The sequence below is a fragment of the Pseudophryne corroboree genome, chromosome 3, assembly GCF_028390025.1.
Source record: "Pseudophryne corroboree isolate aPseCor3 chromosome 3, aPseCor3.hap2, whole genome shotgun sequence".
Taxonomy (NCBI): domain Eukaryota; kingdom Metazoa; phylum Chordata; class Amphibia; order Anura; family Myobatrachidae; genus Pseudophryne; species Pseudophryne corroboree.
Window position 1 is genome coordinate 313,465,730 of NC_086446.1, and position 23,503 is coordinate 313,489,232.

At 47.2% G+C, this 23,503-nt stretch overlaps 1 protein-coding gene across 1 annotated transcript in view; it reads right to left on the reverse strand.

Annotated features, from left to right (window-relative positions):
- The window catches only part of CAVIN1 (caveolae associated protein 1), a 222,930-nt gene extending 203,054 nt beyond the window's left edge, over positions 1-19,876 (reverse strand). The window contains exon 1 of the mRNA XM_063959436.1: positions 19,842-19,876. Coding sequence (XP_063815506.1) covers positions 19,842-19,861 — 20 coding nt within the window. The 5' untranslated portion in view covers positions 19,862-19,876. The remainder of the gene's footprint in view (positions 1-19,841) is intronic.
- Between the last annotated feature and the right edge of the window lie 3,627 nt (positions 19,877-23,503).

The window sequence follows — 23,503 nt, forward strand, 5'->3', positions numbered from 1 at the left end:
GTATGCTCAATTCCATTCTCGCCCTCTGCAGAAGTTGATTCTGTCCAAGTGGGACGGCCTGCCTCAGCAGATTAGATCTCACATGATCTCCCTATCTCCGGAGGTCCGTCTGTCACTGAGCTGGTGGCTTCAAGACCAACGATTGAGCAGGAGCCATCCCTTCTGGATATCCAACTGGGTCCTGCTGACGACGGATGCCAGTCTGAGAGGTTGGGGCGCGGTGTTGGAACAACACTCTCTCCAGGGTCGGTGGACCGAGGAGGAGTCTCTACTCCCGATAAACATTCTGAACTGCGGGCAGTGTTCAATGCGTTGACAATGGCCCAGCATCTGATACAGAACAGACCTGTTCAAGTACAATCGGACAACGTCACCACGGTGGCGTACATCAATCATCAGGGCGGCACTCGAAGCCGCATGGCAATGAGGGAAGTATCAAGGATTGGTCAGTGGGCAGAACGCCATCTGCCGGCCATATCAGCAGTGTTCATTCCGGGTGTTCTGAACTGGGAGGCGGACTATCTCAGTCGTCAGGACGTGCACGCTGGAGAATGGAGCCTACATCCGGAGGTGTTTCAACTTCTTGTGGACAAGCGGGGTCTCAACACAATCACAAGGTTCCGGTCTTCGGAGCAAGGAAAAGGGATCCTCAAGCAGCGTTCGTGGATGCTCTGTCAATCCCGTGGAACTTTCGGCTGCCATATGTGTTCCCTCCGGTGTCCCTCCTGCCCAGAGTGATACGGAAGTTCAAGCAAGAAGGAATAAACCTACTTCTGGTTGCTCCAGCGTGGCCCAGACGGCACTGGTTCTCCGATCTACAGAGCCTCGTTGGATCGCTCCCTTCTACTTCCACAACGACCAGACCTCCTCGTTCAGGACCCTTGTGTTTACCAGGATTTGGCCCATCTGGCTTTGACGGCATGGCTCTTGAAGCTTCCGTCCTGAGGGCCAAGGGTTTTTCTGAGGCGGTCGTTCAAACTATGTTGAAGGCCCGTAAGCCAGCTTCTGTTCGGATATACTATAGGGTCTGGAATGCTTACTTTACTTGGTGTGCGTCTCACAATCATGACGTTTTCAAGTTTAGTACGGCCAAACTATTGGCCTTTCTGCAACAAGTCCTGGATTTAGGCCTGCGTCTGGCCTCCCTCAAGGTTCACATCTCAGCCTTGTCGGTTTGGTTTCAGAGAAAGATCGCTACCCTATGTGATGTTCATACATTCACTCAGGGTATGCTGAGGATTCAGCCTCCTTATGTGCCACCCGTGGCCCCTAGGGATCTGTCGGTGGTCTTGGAGGCCTTACAAGAGTCTCCGTTTGAGCCTCTTACCTCTGCTGACCTTAAGTGGCTATCTCTTAAGGTGTTGTTTTTGCTGGCTATTGCTTCAGCTAGAAGGGTATCGGACTTGGGTGCCTTATCCTATAAGTCCCCCTATTTGATTTTTCACCGTGACCGGGCTGTTCTTCGGACGCACCCAGGTTATTTACCCAAGGTGGTGTCTTCTTTCCACCTTAACCAGGAGATTGCGGTTCCGGCCTTTAATTCTCCTGAGTTGTCTTCCAAAGAGCGGTCTTTGGATGTGGTACGGGGTCTCCGTATCTATGTGAAGAGAACTTCCTCCGTTAGAAAATCCGATTCTCTTTTTGTGTTGTTTGGTTTTCACAAACGTGGCTGGCCTGCTTCTAAGCAGACATTGGCCAGATGGATTAGAATGGTGATTGCACATGCTTATGTACAGGCTGGTCGTCCGGTTCCTGCTACCATTAAAGCCCATTCTACACGGTCGTTTGGACCTTCTTGGGCGGCCCACTGTGATGCGACCCTTGAACAATTGTGCAAGGCGGCTACGTGGTCCTCGAGGAACACATTTATTAGGTTCTATGCCTTTGATACTGCCGCTTCCCAGGATGCTTCCTTTGGACACCGGGTTCTTGTGCCCGCTACAGTGCGTCCCCTCCCATAAGGAACTGCTTTTGGACATCCCCGATGTTATTTCCTTGTGGAGCCCAGTGTACCCCGCAGCAGAAAACAAGATTTATGGTAAGAACTTACCGTTGTTAAATCTCTTTCTGCGAGGTACACTGGGCTCCACAAGACGCCCACCCTGACGCACTTAGCTCTTTTGGGATGGTATTGGCATAGCCGCTGACATCTCCTGTGGTGAGTGTGTGGTGTTATTGGCTACCAGCGGTTGTCGTCTCTGGTACCTGCTACTGCATTGGGCTGGTTAACTAAACTGAGTTCACTGGCATGGAGGCGGAGTTATAGAGGAGGCGGCGCTGTGCATCTTCGGAACAGTCTAAACCTTTGAGCCCGTTGGTGCCTCGGATCAAGATCCTACTCTACACCCGATGTTATTTCCTTGTGGAGCTCAGTGTACCTTGCAGAAAGAGATTTAACAACGGTAAGTTCTTACCATAAATCTCGTTTTTTACTGGAACTCCGCCTGTGCAGCTAAACCTAGATGGAAACATCATTGAACAAGGACATACTGTTAAATACTTGTGTTCAACTATCAATGGTCAACAGAGAGCCTCTACAAGCAGCATCACAATTCATATAGGTTGTACCACAGCTGCCTTTGCATCTCTGAAAAAAGCCCTCTGTAACCAACAGGACATTTCCGTTGCCACAAAAATTAAGGTTCAACACATAGGTTAGAACAACATTACTTTATGGTCCAGAATCATGGACAATCCTTAAAAATTACCTAAAAAAAGCTAGAACGTTTCCAAATGAGGTGATTACAAAACAATCCACAAGTAAAACTAACAGACCGCTGGAGAAATTAAAACATTTGAAAACTATGCTGAGACCAACCCACAATTAAATCCAATATTAAAAGGCAGCATTTAAAGTGGTTCGGACATGTCTGCAGAATGGAGCCTAAAAGAATACCATGCCAATGCCTAAATAACACATACCCATACAGATGGAAAATGGCACGTGATGCACCAAAGAAACATGGCTAAAGCATATTGCCCAACACCTTCAACCATTACACTTCCATATTGATGATGCCAAGCAAGCCACCCTAAACCGACCCCAGTGGCGTGCGATTATTAAGGATTCCCTGCCTTTGGCTGTCACAGTGCCAGCAAGCTTACCCTACCAGCGCTACAACAATTAAGTCTAAAGTCTGTATATGCTAACCACTGTGACACCATGTCTTTATGTCCACCTACTCTAGGAGTTCTAAACTCCAATCATCAAATACCACCAACATGTCATGTTTTCAGTATCTATATATGTTGAAATAGGTAAGATAATTACTGACTCACAAAATATATTAACTCACCTGTGCACAAATTAAGGAAATCCTGTGGACATGACCTGCGGGTGGGACTGAGTTGAGAACCCTTGAGTTAAAGCATTTATAGGTGTGCCTATAGGTGTGCTTGAGAAGTTCAAAAAGAAATCCTCATGGTGGAAAGAGATCCAACTAAAAATCCTCATGGTAGAAATTGGTCCAACTGGAAAATCTAATCCAATTGGATATCCTCATGGTAGAAAGCGGTCCCACTAGAAATCCTCATAGTGGAAAGGCAAGTAGTCTAGGAGTTAATCATCATAGTGGAAATAGGTCTAACTATATTACCTCAAGGAAAACCCAAATGGAAATCCTCATAGTGGAAAGTGTCCCAACTGGAAATGCTCATTGTGGAAAGAGGTCGAACTGGAAATCCTCATGATGGAAAGTGGTCCTCCTGGGAATTCTCATACTGAAAAAGATTCACTGGAAATCCTCATAGTGGAAAGAGGTCCAACTGCATATATTCATCGCGAAAAGAGGTCCAACTGGATATTCTCATGGTGAAAAGAGGTCCAACTGGATATCTTCATGGTGGAAAGAGGTCCAACTAAAAATCCTCATACTGGAAAGAGGTCCAACTAAAAATCCTCATACTGGAAAGAGGTCCAACTAAAAATCCTCATACTGGAAAGAGGTCCAAATGGAAATCCTTTGTGGAAAGAGGTCCAAATGGAAATCCTTAGTGGAAAGAGAACCAACATGATATCCTATACTAAAGGTGGAAAGCGGTCCAACTGGAAATCTTCTTTGTCAAAAGGAGTCAAACTGAAAAGCCTCATATTGGAAAAAGGTCCATCTGGATATCCTCATTGAAAAAAAAAATCCAAATGCAAATCCATATGGGAAAGCATTCCAAATGGAAATCTTCATAGTTGAAAGAGGTCCAGTTGGATATCCTCTTGGTGAACACCTGTCCAACTAGAAATCTTCATGATGAAAGGCACATCTTTTGTTGTACCTCTCGCACATTTGTGTCACATTTTACACCCTTGACCTTCTTCCCATCAGGGGTGTAGAAAGCAGGGCGAGCACGGGTAATGTAGAAGTCCAGGCCTAATCACAGAAGCATTGACATGCTCCCTAAAAAAATATTTAAAAAAAAATGACTTGCTCATGAGCTACAGAGGGGGTGCCATGCTCCCCTCAGTCAGGGACAGATGGAAGGGGACGGGGGAATCAGCAGCCTCCCTAAACCCACTGCAAGTCATTACATACTGTAGCAGCTGGGTTGCTGCCACTGATAATTAAGAAGGGGGTTCCTGAGAACTTGGACCCCTCCAAAAAGCCAGTCCCAGGAAATTAGTACCCACTCCCCGAACCTCTCGACACCCCTGCTTTCCATAGACAGGAATGAACTATGCCATCTTTTGGAGTTTGATAAACTGCACAACCACTATGTTCACATACATTGAATGGGGACTGTGGTGGGTTCTGGTATTTGCCAAAATACCGGCAATATCTGTGATAATTTTCGCTGTTAGAGGCTTAATAAATAGCCTTTGATACTTTAAATAAAGACAATGCTGTTTACAGATGATTACTGGGGCAAAAAGGGTTGACAAATAAGGTCCTTAGTCTTGTTCATTCCACCTCTGAATTTCGCTGCCCTGCTCCATCTTGAATGGGTTGAGACCAAGGGTGCTCCACAGAAAAAAAATGATTTACCTTATTATACCATCAGTCCTAGTAGCTGAGTGTGAGGGAAATGTAGTTTCTCCAGAGCTTGTTTCTAGAAAGCATATTGCGCTTGCGCGAACAGGTTGCATTCGCAATCTCCCTGAAATCCTTTTTCAAAAGTATAATTTACCATTACTGCCATACTTATTTAAACCATTCTTTAGGCTGCAGGGAATTCAAATAAAGACTTCTATGCATTTATACACTTATAATGAGGTATGCAGAAGAGCTAACTGATAAATGAATTCCGTGTACTAGAGTGCTAGGAACAATTTCAAATTTGTGCTAGATACTGACAAATGGAGAGCAGTGTGATAAGCTCAGTGTGAGAGGTAAGGTCAGTATTTTAATGGTTAAATCTGTAGAAAGGCATTCCCTCTTGGCAATTTTCCCAGAAAAAATAAGTTTTCCAACAACATAGGAAAAGTGGAAAGGCTGAAGCAATAAATGTGTTTATTCTTGCACTCCTGCTGGTGAATCGGAATCCCAGAGCAGGCCTGGCCCTGCTGACTAATGTTTGTATTGTGGAGAGATAAGGCAGTTAGGAGAGTATTTGCAATGGGAGAGCACACAGTGGGAGATCACACATTCCAGTGAGGAAAAACTGATGCAGTCTGATCCCACTCAACTAGCATATTTAACAGTACATATTCATCAGTAAATCTAAAGAGCAAGTGTGTGTTTGTGCTCCGATAGGTACTGTATGTAAACAGGCAATACATTTAGAGGTGTATATAACATGGGTCCAGGATATGCATACCCATGAGTCAAGAGTTTCCACCTTGCATCCAGCATGGTACATGTAACATATACAGTTTATTGCTATTATATGGCATCAGAGAAAGAATAGTGAGCACTGTGTCACTGATGATGGCGCACACTTCTGTCACTCATCCTAATAGGTAATCCACTGTTGGTCTGCCTGCCATCAGTGCGTACTTCTTTTTGTAGCAATGATTCAGTAGTCACTGGTCAGTAGACTTCTAGTAGGTACCGCTGTCCTGGTATTGGGTGCGCTACTGTGCTGCCTCAGGGGTGGGTAGGGTGTCTACAGCAGTGTTGTATAGGCCTCTGTGCCTCCTACTCCTAGGTGTCTGTGGTGGCAAGAACAGTGAAGGGCTAGTGCAACACAGCATTGTGCGACATTAAACTGTCATGGCAACATCAATAACTAGCGGTTGCTTGTTTGTTTGTTTTATTCTTTTGTTTTACCTAGTATTGCATTGGCTAGCAAAAATGTTAAGTGTTGTGGGCCCATCCAGACTCAAGGTCCCACAGCACATTGGGCCCAGCACAGGTGTCTCCTTTGTACACCCTTGTTGGAGGGCCTGCACTTTATATTGTCACAAGCAGTCAATATGGTTGTATGCTAACTCTTCTCTGCAGATCACATAATTTCAGAGCCGGCCCTAACCAATTTGATGCCCTAGGCAAGATTTTGGCTGGTGCCCCCTAGCACAACCGCTGGTTCCGCCTCTGACCTTGCACCTCTTTACCAGCACCATCACCCCTCACCCATAGCAGTCCTTATTTTGGGGTTTGTACCCAGAGCCGGCCATAGGCATAGGCAAACTAGGCAATTGCCTAGGGCATTTGATATGCCTAGGGGCATCAGCAGCTTCTGCTGATTAAAATGATATGCGGCATGCCTATATTCTTTGTGTAGCATTTCATATGCAGATACAGCCACAGTCTCACACAGTATATAGGCATGCTGCATATCAGTTTAATCAGCAGAAGCTGCTTGTGCATCCTAGCCACATAGCAATGCAAATAAGATGCATTTTCATAAAAAAAAGGTGCCCGATGTTAGCATTGAGGCAAGATTTATGAGGACACATCTGTATCCAAGCAGAAGCAGAGGTCACAGTGTTAGTGGCAGTGTGAGTGCTGTGTGCATGTGAGTGGGTTGGTTGTGCAGTAGTGTTCGGAATATGTGTAAGGAGCATTATGTGTGTCATGTAAAAATGATTTAATAATATGCAACATATGTGTAAGGGACACTATGTGTGTCATTATGTGTATAAGGGCATTAATAATGTGTGGCATATGTGTAACAGAGTACTACTGTATGTGTGTCATTATGTGTATAGGGGCACTAATAATGTGCAGCAAATGTGTAGGGGGCACTATGTGTGTCATTATGTGTATAAGGGCATTAATAATGTTAATACTACTGTGGGATGTAATGTGAATAATGGACACTATTGCATGATCAAATGTGAATAAAGTTGCTGTACTGTGTGGCGTAATTTGAGTTGGGGTTACTATTGTGTGGCCATGCCCCTTGCCAGCAAAAACACACCCCTTTTTGGGCTGTGCGCCAAATAAGCGAACTGTTCCTATTTAAAATATAGGGGGTACAAACACCAAAATAAGGACTGTTATGGGTGAGGGGTGATGGTGCTGGGAAAGAGGTGCAGGGTCAGAGGCGGAACTAGTGGTGGTGCTAGGGGGCACCAGCCAAAATCTTGCCTAGGGCATCATATTGGTTAGGGCCAGCTCTGTTTGTACCCCCTATATTTTAAATAGGAACAGTTCGTACATTTTGCACACAGCCCAAAAAGGGGGGGGGGGGGGGTTTGCTGGCAAGGGGCATGGCCACACAATAGTAACCCCAATTCCAATCAGGCCACACAGTACTGCAACTTTATTCACATTTGATCACGCGATAGTGTCCATAATTCATATTACATCCCGCAGTAGTATCACTTTACCTTAAACATTACTCCTCACAGTAGAGCCCCTTATTCACATTACATCACACTGAATTGCACCTTATTCACATTACACCACACCCTATTGCCCTTTATTCACATTAGACGACACAGTAGTGCCCTTTCTATATGCAACGCCACATAGTAGAGCACCTTATACACATAATGCCACACATTAGTAATGCATTTATACACATAATTCCACGCAGTAATGCCCCTTACACATATTAGACACATTATTAATGTCCTTATAAACATAATGCGCCTTACACATTATGACAACCTTTATTAATGCCCTTTTAGACATAATGTCCCTTCCACATATGCCGCACATTATTAATGCCCTTATACACATAATGACACACATAGTGCCCCCTACACATTTACTGCACATTATTAGTGCCCCTATACACATAATGACACATATACAGTAGTACCTTGTTACACATATGCCACACATTATTAATGCCCTTATACCCATAATGACACACATAGTGCCCCTTACACATATGTTGCACATTATTAATTCATTTTTACATGACACACATAATGCTCCTTACACATATTCTGAACACTACTGCACAACCAACCCACACACATGCACACAGCACTCACACTGCCACTAACACTGTGACCTCTGTCTCTGTTTGGATACAGATGTGTCCTCATAAATCTTGCCTCAATGCTAACGTCGGGCACCTTTTTTTAATGAAATGCATCTTATTTGCATTGCTATATTTCTAGGATGCACAGGCAGCTTCTGCTGATTAAAATGATATGCAGCATGCCTATATACTGTGTGAGACTGTGGCTGTATCTGCATATGAAATGCTACACACAGAATATAGGCATGCCACATATCATTTTAATCAGCAGAAGCTGCTGATGCCCCTAGGCATATCAAATGCCCTAGGCAATTTTAATTGCAAGCACCTGTATTATTAAACCAATTGGAGAAAGATTATCATTCAGCCGAAATACTTCTCATACAGAAATAGGCAAAGATACTGTTATTTCCAAAGCAAATGGTTGTTAGTTCACAAATTAATATGTGGGCTGTATGCACTCATGCAATGAAGTGTTAATATGCCTCCTTCGGCTGAGTAGATGTGAAATCATGCACCAATCTTTGAGAGAATTTGACTCCAAACAAACTGTCTGTAATGACGTGCAACAGATACTTCACTTAATAAAGGATGCTGTTCATATGGGGGGTGTAGGTGTGTAGATACTTCACCCATCCGTTTGTGTCAGGAGCGCTCCTGGGTGGTGCAAGCCCGTATATCCTCCTGGTGTTTCCTCCTGCCTGGTCCACAATGCTGGTATCGGGCGCAGGGGATGGGGGACTCGTAGCTGAATCTACGGGTTTCTTGCACTGCCACAGACTGTGTGATGGTGGACTGTTTGCACATGTCGCGTCTCGCGACTTCCGGGTTCGGGCTTCCGGCTTCCGGACTTTGCGTTCCACTTGCGGTTCACAGAAAATCCTCTGATGAAACCGCCATCGTTGTGGGCGGAGAAACGCGTCAGGTGACCAATTTTCTGTGAACCGCAAGTGCAAGAAACCCGTAGATTCAGCTACGAGTCCCCCATCCCCTGCGCCCGATACCAGCATTGTGGACCAGGCAGGAGGAAACACCAGGAGGATATACGGGCTTGCACCACCCAGGAGCGCTCCTGACACAAACGGATGGGTGAAGTATCTACACACCTACACCCCCCATATGAACAGCATCCTTTATTAAGTGAAGTATCTGTTGCACGTCATTACAGACAGTTTGTTTGGAGTCAAATTCTCTCAAAGATTGGTGCATGATTTCACATCTACTCAGCCGAAGGAGGCATATTAACACTTCATTGCATGAGTGCATACAGCCCACATATTAATTTGTGAACTAACAACCATTTGCTTTGGAAATAACAGTATCTTTGCCTATTTCTGTATGAGAAGTATTTCGGCTGAATGATAATCTTTCTCCAATTGGTTTAATAATACAGGTGCTTGCAATTAAGCTTTCTAAAGGAGCTATATCAATCAAAGTGCAATCTGTGTGGAGTTTACACTTGCTTGCTCATAGAGTAATTGTTTTAATTATTGTTTTATGGTAATATGAAATTTATTGGCTAAATGAATTTGCCTTACTATCTATATAAGATTGATTTTTAATTAGTAATTTTAATAAACTAGATAAATTGTATCAAAGAAGCAGTCGGTTATTACATTGTGCGCCTTCACTCATATTTTCTTTAGGTACACATTAGATGTTAAGTGGATTTCCAGGTCCATTTTGTGAAGGCAACCTACTTTGGGTTGTTCTCTATGTTAAGAGGCTACAGTTGGGAAAGACTTAGCGCCAGACACACATATTCTTTTCTCGTGTTGCCCTAGGCAATTGCCTAGTTTGCCTATGCTTATGGCCGGCTCTGCATAATTTTATCAAAATCCTTTAGTTTCCTCTTCAATATCTTTATAGCATGGATAGAGGAGTCATAGTATGGAGCCCACATGGCAAAGATAGGAACATAAGGGCAAGGCAATAAAAGTTAATTTATAGGATTTTTAGGTCAGACTGGAGTTGCAGAGCTCACCGGGGAATGCATTTGTAGGAGCCAACTGACATGGTTATAGGCAGCCACAAGATTGGCAGAAGGAAAGAAGAACAAGAACTGTCACCTCAACTTCTTTTGTTTTGGCACAGTGCAACAGTCAAGGGCAGGGCCTGTGCTAGGGTGTTCAGTGACCCCCTGCAAACTATAAAATATAAATTTGCACCCTTGCTCCCATAGTTAAAAAAAGGACATCACGTGCCAAAGGCGGGTATGGCAAAAAAGGGGTGTAGTCTCACAAGGAAGGGGCATGGCCACACAACAGTACCCCGAATTCAATTATGCCACACAATAGTACAATCTTATTCACATTGCACAGCATGTAGTGCCCCTAATTCACATTACTCCACACAGTAATGCTGCTTATTCACGTTTCAACACACAGTAGTGCCCCTTATACACAAAGCCACCAACAGTGCCCCTTATACACACAGCCCAAAGTAGTACCCCTTATACACAATGCCCATACTTGTGTCCCTTATACACATAATGTCGTCAGTAGCAGTGCTCCTTACACATAATGCCCACAGTAGTAGTGCCCCTTACACACATAATCGCAGGGGAGGTAGCTGAGGTGCTCCTTTACTTTAAGGGGAGTATTACATCCATGTCGAAAACATAGCATTACCACCCTTTCTAATATAAAGAGGCTGCATACTGTTATTTTGTATGCAGACTACACCAGTGGTGGATTAGATAACCCTGGATCCTGTGATGAAATCTAGAACTAGGTAATGGGTCACTCTTAACTTGATTGTTAAGAGGAAAATTTAAATTCATACACACTATAATCAAACTAAGTGCACCAAAATGTGCACACAGCATAGTTATGCTGAATGCTGGTTTTAACAGGACTGGTTCAACGTTTCTTTATGTCATAGGCAAAGCTTCAACCTACTGAGCCTCCTCTCCCAGTACCCACTTTCCGACCCTTCCATACTTGACTTTTGTAAAATAAAAAATAACTCCTCCTTGATAGTTGGCTGGCAAGGTTGCACTCCAGATGTTCTGATGTCCAGTGGAGGCTGCTGTCCCTGGGCTGCAGCGCAGACCACACATAGCATGGGGGGAGCTGGTTAAAACATATAAACATACCTTTAATGTTACATGTAATATGTGTGATGGCTATCTGACCCCCGATGATAAGCAGCAACGCTATGTATCACAGCTGCACTCAGGACACAGCACTCAGCTACAGTTCTCCGTCCAGGGCCGGAGCTTCCACTAGGCAGCTTTAGGCAGTTGCCTAGGGGCACCGGGACCTGAGGGGGCAGCCTGCTACAGCTACCTGAAAAAGGTACCATGGTTCTACCTCTTACAGCCGCAGCAATCCCCCCAGCACTCATCTTACAGTAGCCGCGACTGCCAAGCTCCGCCTTCACCCACCACAGGCAGTAACTTTGACATCTCCTGGAGTCCTGGCCAGGGGTGACATACGGTGCTACTCTTCATATCAGGTTCTTTCACAGTCTACTCTGCAATGCAGCCTGCAGGTAAAGGTGGCTGCACAGTGCACTCTCTGCTTTTGATAAGGATAAGGAAAGAGGGGGAGAGCAGCAGTCTGGGTGTGTGTGCGGAGGGGGGGGGGGATGAGCAGCAGGCATGCACACAGTCTTAGGGGGATAAGCAGCAACATGCACACAGATGGTGGGGGATAGACAGACATTTAATGGGGGGGGGAGGTGAGAGCAACAGGCACCCACAGAGACTGGGGGGATGGGGAGAAGAGAGCAGCCATGCAACAGACTGAGGGTTGGGGAGGGCAGCAGCATGCCTTTCACCTGAAGGGTGGGTATGGGGAAGCGGCAGTAGGCAGAAGTTTTGCCTAGGGTGCCAAGAAACCTTGCACCAGCCCTGTCTTCGTCCTGTATATGCCCACCCCCAAACTCCCATTAGGTAGATACATAAGAGTCCGGGGGCTGGTTTATTTAGGAAGGAAAACTGAAGCTGAGTGCTGTGTCCCAAGTGCAGCTGCAGCTGTGATACATAGCAGCGCTGCTGATCCACGGGGTCAGACAGCCATCACACATATTCACATATTACACGTAACATTAAAGGTATGTGTGGTCTGCACCCCCATGCTATGTGTGGTCTGCACTGCAGCCCCCACTGCTGATGTCTGATTGGGCCCTCCTCCGCTCTGACGGTGCAGTAGACTCTGGCATTGTTCCAGAATCTACTGCGCATGTGCAGGTCTTCAGAAACATGGGGCCTCATTCCGAGTTGATCGCTCGCTAGTTACTTTTTGCAGCCTTGCAAACGTATAGTCGCCGCCCACGGGGGAGTCTGTTTTCGCTTTGCAAGTGTGCGATCTCATGTGCAGCTGAGCGAAACGAAAAAGTTTTTTGCAGTTTCTGAGTAGGTCTGAACTTACTCAGCCCTTGCGATCACTTCAGCCTGTCCGGTCCCGGGAATTGACGTCAGACGCCTGGACACGTCTGCGTTTTCCCTACCACTCCCAGAAAACGGTCAGTTGACACCCACAAACGCCCTCTTTCTGTCAATCTCCTTGCGATCGGTTGTGCGAATGCATTCGTCGCTAGGAGCAATGCACAGCAATGATGCTGTTTGTACCCGTACGATGCGCATGCGCATTGCGGTGCATACACATGCGCAGTAGTAACCTGATTGCTGAGCTGCGAAAATCGGCAGCATGTGATCAACTCAGAATTACCCCCATGGTGCACACACCACGTTCCTGGAGACATCTCTATTGCGAATGCGCGAATCACAGGAAAATAGCTGTGGCTGACATTTTCCCTGAGATATTTGCAGCTTTGCAGCCAGTGCAGGGCCGAAGTGTCAGGTTTCTGATTTTGTCTGTCCCCGGAGGGGGCACTAGTGGGTCAGTGTTGGTACAATATATGAAACGTGGAGGCAGAATAAAAGTCCTGCACATATGCGCTGATGTTTAATGCACACAGAGGTCACAGAGTAAGGATGTAACAACAAATTGTACTCAGCATTGGTAATGGCAGAAAAGAAATAGTAACGGTAACAGAATCCAAGGTAAAAAGTCTCTGGCAACACAAACATATATTGGGGGTGATTCCGAGTTGTTCGCTCGCTAGCTGCTTTTAGCAGCATTGCACACGCTAAGCCGCCGCGCTCTGGGAGTGTATCTTAGCTTAGCAGAATTGCGAACATAAGATTAGCAGAATTGCGAAAATACATTTCTTAGCAGTTTCTGAGTAGCTCGAGACTTACTCACAAATAGCGATCAGTTCAGTCAGTTTCGTTCCTGGTTTGACGTCACACACACGCCCAGTGTTTGGCCAGCCACTCCCCCGTTTCTCCAGACACTCCCGCGTTTTTCCCTGGCACGCCTGCGTTTTTCCGCACACTCCCAGAAAGCGGTCAGTTTCCGTCCAGAAACACCCACTTCCTGTCAATCACACTACGATCACTTCAACAATGAAAAATCTTAGTTCGAGCGTGAGTAAATCTACTAAGTTTTGAGTTAAAATACTAACCGCATGCGCACTGCAAACCATGCGCATGCGCATTTTTGCCTTAATCGCTCCGCTGCGAAAATCGGCAACGAGCGAACAACTCGGAATAACCCCCATTGAAAACAACTTGATGGCTGAATGCAGAAGAAGCAAATAAAGTCTCTGATAACAAAACGTAGAATAACTTGGTAACTGAATGTAAATGGTTTGGAAAACAGAACTCCGGAAACATATATAAAACGCACAGTCTCTGTATAGCTCAGTTCTTATTACCTCACAGGGCCCAGGCAGGAGACAGTCCCATTACAACAAGCTTGCATAAGTTGAATAAGGTTGACGAGGTACCAGTGCTGTAACTAGGCATTTTATCGCTGTGTGCAAGGAACGGCATTGGCGCCCCCCCATGCAAGATAGGGGTAGTGCGCGCCGCAGGCGCGTGAAAAATATATAGGGGCGTGGCTTCGTGGGGAAGGGGCGTAGCCACAAAATAATACCAATTCATACTACGGTGCACAGTTGTCTCCATTATTCAAATTACGCTGCACAGTAGTGCTACTACACCAGGTAGAGCCCCTTTTGCACATTACGGCAGAAAGCGCCCCCCTTTTTACACATTACGGCAGGCAGCGCCCCCCTTTTTACACATTACGGCAGGCAGCGTCCCCCTTTTTACACATTACGGCAGACAGCGTCCCCCTTTTTACACATTACGGCAGACAACGTCCCCCTTTTTACACATTACGGCAGACAGCGTCCCCCTTTTTACACATTAAGGCAGACAGCGTCCCCTTTTTACACATTACGGCAGACAGAGTCCCCTTTTTACACATTACCGCAGACAGCGTCCCCTTTTTACACATTACGGCAGACAGAGTCCTCTTTTTACACATTACAGCAGACAGCAGAGAGTGCAGAGTAGGGAGCAATGTTGGTGGGTGAGTGATGGTAACAGAGAGAGTGGGTGTAGGGATCAGTGAGGGTGAGAGTAGGGAGCAATGTTTGTGGGTGAGTGAGGGTAACAGAGAGAGTGGGTGTAGGGATCAGTGAGGGTGACAGTAGGGAGTAGTGAGGGAGCAGAGAGTGGGTGTAATGAACAGTGAGGGACATCAGTGTGGACTGTGGAGGCGCTGAGCAAAGTGTGTGTTCCCAACTTCCAGCTGTTACCACTCCACCCCCACCCCGCTCTGTGACTTACCCCACGCTGCCTCCGCTCCTGTGCTGGACTCTTCCTCTGGCAGGCCATGTGTGCGACACTACCGAGTGCAAGGTCGCACAGCAGTTCTCTCAGGGGCGCAGTCAGGAATGAGGGGATGCAGTGCTGCGGCGTTTGTGGCCACTCCCAACGCCGAGATGTGCTGCTGCAGTGAGCTGCTTGCTGCTCCTCTTCTATGTTCTCCCGCTGCTGCTCCCAGAATGCCATGCGCATCCCCGGCTTGAAACGCTGGGAGTGCAGCGCAGCACGGCACTGCGGTTTCCAAATTTGTCTGACTGCGACGGGGGATGGCGGCACCTACAGGTTAAATACTAATACCCTGCTTGCCCGCTTCCTGTGTGTACTAGCGGGTGCGCCCCCAGTGCACATGCGCTGTGTGCAACGCAACGCTAGCACACACCTAGTTACAGCACTGGTCGGGGGTGCTACGGATAGAGAAGGGGGGGGGGGGGGTTAGAGCTGTGAAGAGAGAGAAAGTAGGAGAAGGGAATCTGGCTGGGGAACAGGGGGGCGGGGATGCCGCGGATGGAGGAGGGGGTTGGAGCTGTGAGGAGAGAGAGCCAGCAGAAGAGAGGAATCTGGGTGGGGGACAGGGGGTTATATGGATGGAGAAAGGGGGGTGGCGGCAATTAGACATGTGAATAGAGAAAGAGACCAGGAGAGGGGAATCTAGGTGGGAGACAGAAGGTCATGTGCTACGGATGGAGAAGGGGGGGGGGGGTTAGGGGCTGTGAAGATATATATTTGGGGGGTGCATACGATTACACACACACACACACACATATATATATATATATATATATATATAGTACATGCATACACACACACACACACACACACACACACACACACACACACACACACACACACACATATATATCAATATACCATACACACATACATATATAACACACACACCTCCCCACTCACCAAGCAGGGGATCAGCTGCGTCCAGGGTAGATGCTAGAATCAAGTGGGCTAAGGGACCTTTTCCATCTGGGGGAGGAGCCACGACACAAGGGGGAGGAGCTAGGCCAGCGGGATAGTTCCTCTACTATCCACGCCACCAACTATTACCTTTAGTAATCAGGTGGCGAGCGAAGCGAGCCACCGAGCCCGAAGCGTGGCGAGCGAAGCCCGTAGCTCGTAGCTCCTCCCCCTGGTGACGTGTCTCTTCCCCTAGATATGTCAGAAGGTCCCTTCTCCCACTCCGAAATAGAATCAACCCTGCGTCCAGGTCAGGACAAGGCACCATTCGATTAGGCTCCGCCCCCAAAATGGCACGATTTGCGGGTCTTCCGAAATTTGGGCTGATGGGACCGCAGTGACTCTGCTGCCTGTCACTGATTGTGGTGCTGGCAACTCTGAGCGGATGCTGGGGGGACTGGTGACTGGAGGAGCTCCACAAATTCCTCCAAACTGCAGGCCTCTGGAAGGTGCCGGCATACAGTATAGCATGGTGACTGACGTGCTACTGGGAGCGGGGCCACATATGGCATTCGGTCCCTCCGTCCTGCTGGCTTCGGTAGGTAAGGGAGTAGGGAGGGGAGGGGAGCCGCGTGCAGTGGGAATCCGGAGGTTGCTCTGCACTCTGGCAAAATACGGGAGCCTCCCGCGGGCAGGCAAGTCTGCTTGGTGGGTGGTGTGAGACTCCGGAGTCAGGCAGCATTTCCCCCCCTGCAGCCCGCCCCCTCTCCTTTACAGTCTGCGCTGCCGCTGTTAGAAGCTCTGCCCACGCTGTTACACAAACAGCAGACACAGCCAGCCAGAGTGCTCACCTGCTCCGGAGCTGCTGCCGACTGCCCCCAGCTAACCCCACAGACAGGTGTGCCCGCACCCGCAGCGGAACACACGTCTGCCCAGTGGGGGATTCGCCAGTGCTGCCACCTTAATACACAACAGGGCATCCAATTCAGGGGTCAGCGCACATTGCGGCTCCATCACAAGTGCGCTATGTGCAGTGCCCACTCTGCACACACGTGGTTACGGCCCTGCGAGGTAAACAGGCAGAGCAGTGGAACAAACACCTCAGGAGAGTCTCTTACTGCCGATGAGCTGCGGCTAGCTGTGGCTGGAGTCTGTAGCAGAATGAAGGAAATGCAGGGTGATGAAAAGAAGCGATGAGAAGAATCACGGGGAACCACTGAAGACAGGAACACGGGAACCAGGAGAACCTGAGGCACCAATGTGACTCATTGTCCAAGGCGATGTGTCTGAGCCACGGACCGAACTTTATACCCCTTGCTCTGCGATGATTGGTTCCTGAACTCTGAGGGTAAGCACAGGACTGGATTGGATGCCTGGATCAGTTGAGAGCAGGTGTAATGGTGGAATCCACACGGCCGGACACCGGCACACAGCAAAGCACACTTGGGACTTGAATCAGGGGCACTCAGCGAAAAAAACTACGCTCGCAGTCAGCACATCCATGCAGCCGTGACTGGCGCCATGACCTCCGGAGGCCCGCACACCAGCGCGCTGGTAGGTGAGACGTTGCTGAACGCCGATTCCTGACACGAAGGAGTGGTGAGTATAATTAAATGGGTGCAGGTGTACAGTGTGTGGGCTTCCCTGTACTCAGGAGCCCGTGTGCACCACACACCTTGCACCCATTGTAGATATACCAATGTGTGGATCGCTGCACAGAGGCAAAGACAAGATTTGTAGTCAGGGTTCCAAATACTAGATTTCTGACACACAAAAATAGCAACAGATACTTTTTTGCGTCCTTTGAGAAAATAAATAAATGAAAGCATAAAAATCTACACCACCTTTTCCTACATATGCCCCTTTTCCATCAGTTTTTGTCTCACATGCCAATCCATATCCATTTTTCCCTCACATGACGCTCTACCAGTATGATTTTTCCTCATAACCCCGTCAACTTATCTCTCACATTCCCCTTTGCTCACCAGAATTTCCCTCACATGCCTATCTGCCCACCAGTTTTAGTCTCATATGCCCCTGTGCTCATCAGGTTTTCACTTGCTTGCCTCTCGATTTCTGCTGTACACACATTCAGGCATACTGTGCCTAACAACTTTTCTTGTGCACAGAGAGGGACAGTTGCAAGCACCTTTTGGCTAAGGGGCATGGCCTTTTGGCTAAGGGGCTTGGTATGAATGAAAATGACGTGCCCGCAAGACGCCCCTCCTCCCTAGGTCATGCCCCCAGTCCCTCTCTCTTGTTAATAGATGTCGTTCACATGCACATAGCATCTATTCACCGTCACTTTGCTGAGCCAAGCAGCGAGTGAGAGGAGGCCTCCCAACTCCTCCACACACACACACACACACACACACACATACATACACATACACACACACACACACACACACACACACACACACACACACACACCATGGGACACTGTGGCCCACAGGTGGGATGGCAGGACAGTGCCTGAAAATTGGGACTGTCCCACCAAAATTGGGACAGTTGGAGGTTATGCACCCAGGGGATTCTTAGTATTTGCAGTATCCGCTCAAAATACAGATGGGTCCACATTTATCTTGACCTTTAATAGGATTAACTGAGACTGGCCAGTCGGATTTAATCCCCTGCTGTAATGACTTAATCCCCTGATGTATTGTTCTCTGTATTGTATTGCAGTTGAGAACAATAGATGAAGGGTTTATGCTAATAAATCATGTTGTGTTGTGACTAGGCGCAGAAAACTAGTCAAGATAACGGTGGACACATCTGTAGGTGTTATTGGCGGATATTCCACGTTCTATTTTCATAGATAAGTTCCTTAGTGAGTTAGTAGGCTGAATTCTCATAAATATTGGCTAACCCCACAAAATGACTACCCCCCCCCCCCCCCTCAATGTGTGTATACAATAAGAGCACTTATTAAAGAAATAAAAAAGGGAACTCAAGCTGTGTCTTAGTGTTTAATGGTTTCACTGCTGTATGTCTCAAGGTAGAAAATGATCTCTGGCATCAACATAGACCATTTATTCACTCTTTCCATTTCCTTTTATATTGTTTCTGCAAAACTGGGAACTGAGCCACAAGCCTCCCGGACATGAATACAAAATTAATGTTTGAATATTGCCCCTTAAATGTTCCCCCAGCTGCCCTTACCTCCACATTTCTCAGCACATCATGAACCTAAATAGTCTGTATCATACATGTTCATAAATCTGACTACATCAAATCAATTGCATAAACCTACTGAATTATTTCTAGGAAGTGAGTCCGATATTGTATTCTGTAGCTATTGTAAAGCATGGCCTTCACCTTCAGTTGCTTCCTATTCCATAAAGCACATAGAATACCATTACTTATTTGCAGTTTGGGTTTAATAAAATGGTCCTACATGTTCAGTAGTTAGACAAATATGGAACCAGATATAAGGACAAGAGTAAACCGTTCAAATTGAAACAGGCAAAGGTTATAAACAGTCTGGTCATACTGCAGTCAATAATTTAAGAAAGCATGTGCTCATTAAGGGATCTATTAATCAAAGGCAATAAGCTCTAAATCCATTAACAACAGCGTGTTTTCACAGGATTTATGGCAGTCCTCCTAAACTACCTAAACTACCTGAAATGTCCAAGTGGAGGGTCCTGTGCAGGTACTGTACTTCCTCCTGAAAAACTGTTGGTTCCAGTGGTTGTTTAGGAAAGTTGTCCCCACAAGAAGAACAAAATAATCAGTGCAACCACTTCGCTGAGTGTGAGAAAGAACACAACAGAATGAAGGTACCCGTAGAAGGTAAAAGGTGATCACAGAAGCAAAATGGTATCAGACCAACAAATGTCACCTAATGGTATTTTCACACCTGGAAGAAATTGGTAACTTGCACGGGTGTGTACAGTTCACCTAAGCCTGAAAGGTTAAGGGTGATAGTACTCACATAAAAAGGACATTCACCATTAGGATACTTGTCACCTTGATCTGAAGTTATGTGGATCAGTGACCTGTGGAATGCAAAAAAATATTCACTTGCATGGCTAATCTAACCACTAGATCCTAACAGTGTGCCCAATCCACTAACTAACAAAACACACTGACCCTAAACACACAACTGGCCTACTGGAAAAAAAAAACCAATGCTTTACCCTTGGTGTGGTGTACTTCACTATAACTCTGTTCTCTCAAACTACTCAAGAAAACTAAACCCATACAGGACAGGACAATCTCAGTGTCAAGGCAACAGCAATCACAATAGACAAAGAAATATGCCCCTAAATATGCTTCTGTTGAGATGTGGTCTAGAATGGCCAGCGTAAAGCCAAACACCCTTGGAGTATCCTTAAAGATTGGGCTGGTGTCTGAAATTAGGGGGAAACAGGACTATTTATTTACTGTGAAACAATACCCAAGTAGGGGATGATGTGGAATCCAAAAGCGCCACAACCTACTGCTGACACAACAAAGTAGGTCTTACCATGTCATACAGTTGCTGACAACTGGCCCAGCAGGTATCCAGACTATAGGTCGACCATGAAAAGGACGACAGTCATTAGGTCAACCACTAGTAGTCGACATGCATTCGGTCGACATGTAAAAGGTCGACAGTGCTTATGGTCAACAGGTACAAAAGGTCAACAGTTTCAAATGGTCAACAGTTTTTGTGGGATTTTTAGCATTTGATTCAACTTTTCATACTTTACCATCTACGTGGACTATGAGGGGTGGAAACGTATCAGCTGGAGAACACAAGTATCAAGGACCTTGTTATACAAGAGCTGCATCCAATATCCATTCCCATGAAAGCGGAGTTGAAATTGCCAGCTCACTCATTCACCAACAGAGACCATCAGGAAAGACAGCAGGGAATAGTGATCGTCTGCAGTGGAAATCCCGGGCTACCCTGCATGAATTTAAGACCTGCATAATAGTGCTTCCTGAAGGTTAGGTGAGACGTAACTTTACCATCATGTCAGTGCCGTAACTAGACATCTTAGCGCTGTGTGCAAGAAACGGCATCGGCCCCCCCTTAATGTAAACAGGTGGCAGTGCGCGCCTACGGCGCGCGCAAAAAAATTAGAATTTACTCACCGGTAATTCTATTTCTCGTAGTCCGTAGTGGATGCTGGGACTCCGTAAGGACCATGGGGAATAGCGGCTCCGCAGAAGACTGGGCACAACTATAAATAAAGCTTTAGGTCTAACTGGTGTGCACTGGCTCCTCCCACTATGACTCTCCTCCAGACTTCAGTTAGGATACTGTGCCCGGAAGAGCTGACACAATAAGGAAGGATTTAGAATCCCGGGTAAGACTCATACCAGCCACACCAATCACACCGTATAACTCGTGATATCATATACCCAGTTAACAGTATGACAACAATTGAGCCTCTCAACAGATGGCTCAACAATAACCCTTTAGTTAAACAATAACTATATACAAGTATTGCAGACAATCCGCACTTGGGATGGGCGCCCAGCATCCACTACGGACTACGAGAAATAGAATTACCGGTGAGTAAATTCTTATTTTCTCTGACGTCCTAAGTGGATACTGGGACTCCGTGTAAGGACCATGGGGTTTATACCAAAGCTCCCAAACGGGCGGGAGAGTGCGGATGACTCTGCAGCACCGAATGGGCAAACTCTAGGTCCTCCTCAGCCAGGGTGTCAAACTTGTAGAATTTAGCAAATGTGATTGACCCCGACCAAGTAGCTGCTCGGCAAAGTTGTAAAGCCGAGACCCCTCGGGCAGCCGCCCAAGAAGAGCCCACCTTCCTCGTGGAATGGGCATTCACTGACTTAGGATGCGGCAGTCCAGCCGCAGAATGTGCAAGCTATATCGTACTACAGATCCAGCGAGCAATAGTCTGCTTTGAAGCAGGAGCACCCAACTTGTTGGGCGCATACAGGATAAATAGCGAGTCAGTCTTTCTGACTCCAGCTGTCCTGGAAACATAGATTTTTATGGCCCTGACTACGTCCAACAACTTGGAAGCCTCCAAGTCTGTAGTAGCCGTAGGCACCACGATAGGTTGGTTCAGATGAAAGGCTGATACCACTTTAGGAAGAAACTGGGGACGAGTCCTTAATTCTGCCCTATCCATATGGAAAATCAGATAAGGGCTTTTACATGACAAAGCCGCCAATTCTGATACACGCCTGGCCGAAGCCAAGGCCAACAACATGACCACTTTCCACGTGAGATATTTCAATTCCACGGTTTTAAGTGGCTCAAACCAATGTGACTTTAGGAAATCCAACACCACGTTGAGATCCCAAGGTGCCACTGGAGGCACAAAAGGGGGCTGAATATGCAGCACTCCCTTAACAAAAGTCTGAACTTCAGGTAGTGAAGCCAGTTCTCTCTGGAAGAAAATCGATAGAGCCGAAATCTGGACCTTAATGGAACCCAATTTTAGGCCCATAGTCACCCCTGACTGTAGGAAGTGCAGGAAACGGCCCAGCTGAAATTCCTCCGTTGGGGCCTTCCTGGCCTCACACCACGCAATATATTTTCGCCATATGCGGTGATAATGGTTTGCGGTTACTTCTTTCCTAGCTTTAATCAGCGTAGGAATGACTTCCTCCGGAATGCCCTTTTCCTTCAGGATCCGGTGTTCAACCGCCATGCCGTCAAACGCAGCCGCGGTAAGTCTTAGAACAGACAGGGCCCCTGCTGCAGCAGGTCCTGTCTGAGCGGCAGAGGCCATGGGTCCTCTGACATCATTTCTTGAAGTTCCGGGTACCAAGCTCTTCTTGGCCAATCCGGAACAATGAGTATAGTTCTTACTCCTCTTCTCCTTATTATCCTCAGTACCTTTGGTATAAGAGGAAGAGGAGGGAACACATAAACCGACCGGTACACCCACGGTGTCACTAGAGCGTCCACAGCTATCGCCTGCGGGTCTCTTGACCTGGCGCAATATCTTTCTAGCTTTTTGTTTAGGCGGTACGCTATCATGTCCACCTGTGGCCTTTCCCAACGGTTTACAATCAGTTGGAAGACTTCTGGATGAAGTCCCCACTCTCCCGGGTGGAGGTCATGCCTGCTGAGGAAGTCTGCTTCCCAGTTGTCCACTCCCGGAATGAACACTGCTGACAGTGCTAACACGTGATTTTCCGGGGTGGTAGTCATGTGACCGCCGGTCGGCTGACCGACAGTCACATGACCTCCTCCGTGAGCCCGACGGCTCACTATCCCGATGGTCGGCATGCCGACCAACAGGGACTATTTCCACTCGTGGGTGTCCACGACACCCATAGAGTGGGAATAGAACCCGTGGCGACCGCAGGTTGCCACCGAGCCCGCAGCGTGGCGAGCGCAGCGAGGCCGCAAGGGGCTTGCTGCACTCGCCCCTCCCCACCGGGATCCCGGCGTCGGTATGCTGCCGGGATCCCGGCGTCGGTAAGGTGACCGGCGGTCAGGAGACCGCCGGTCACCCGTACTACACCCGATTTTCCGCCCATCGGAGAATCCTTGTGGCTTCTGCCATCGCCGTCCTGCTTCTCGTGCCGCCCTGTCCATTTACATGGGCGACCGCCGTGATGTTGTCTGACTGGATCAGTACCGGCTGGTTTTGAAGCAGGGGTTTTGCCTGACTT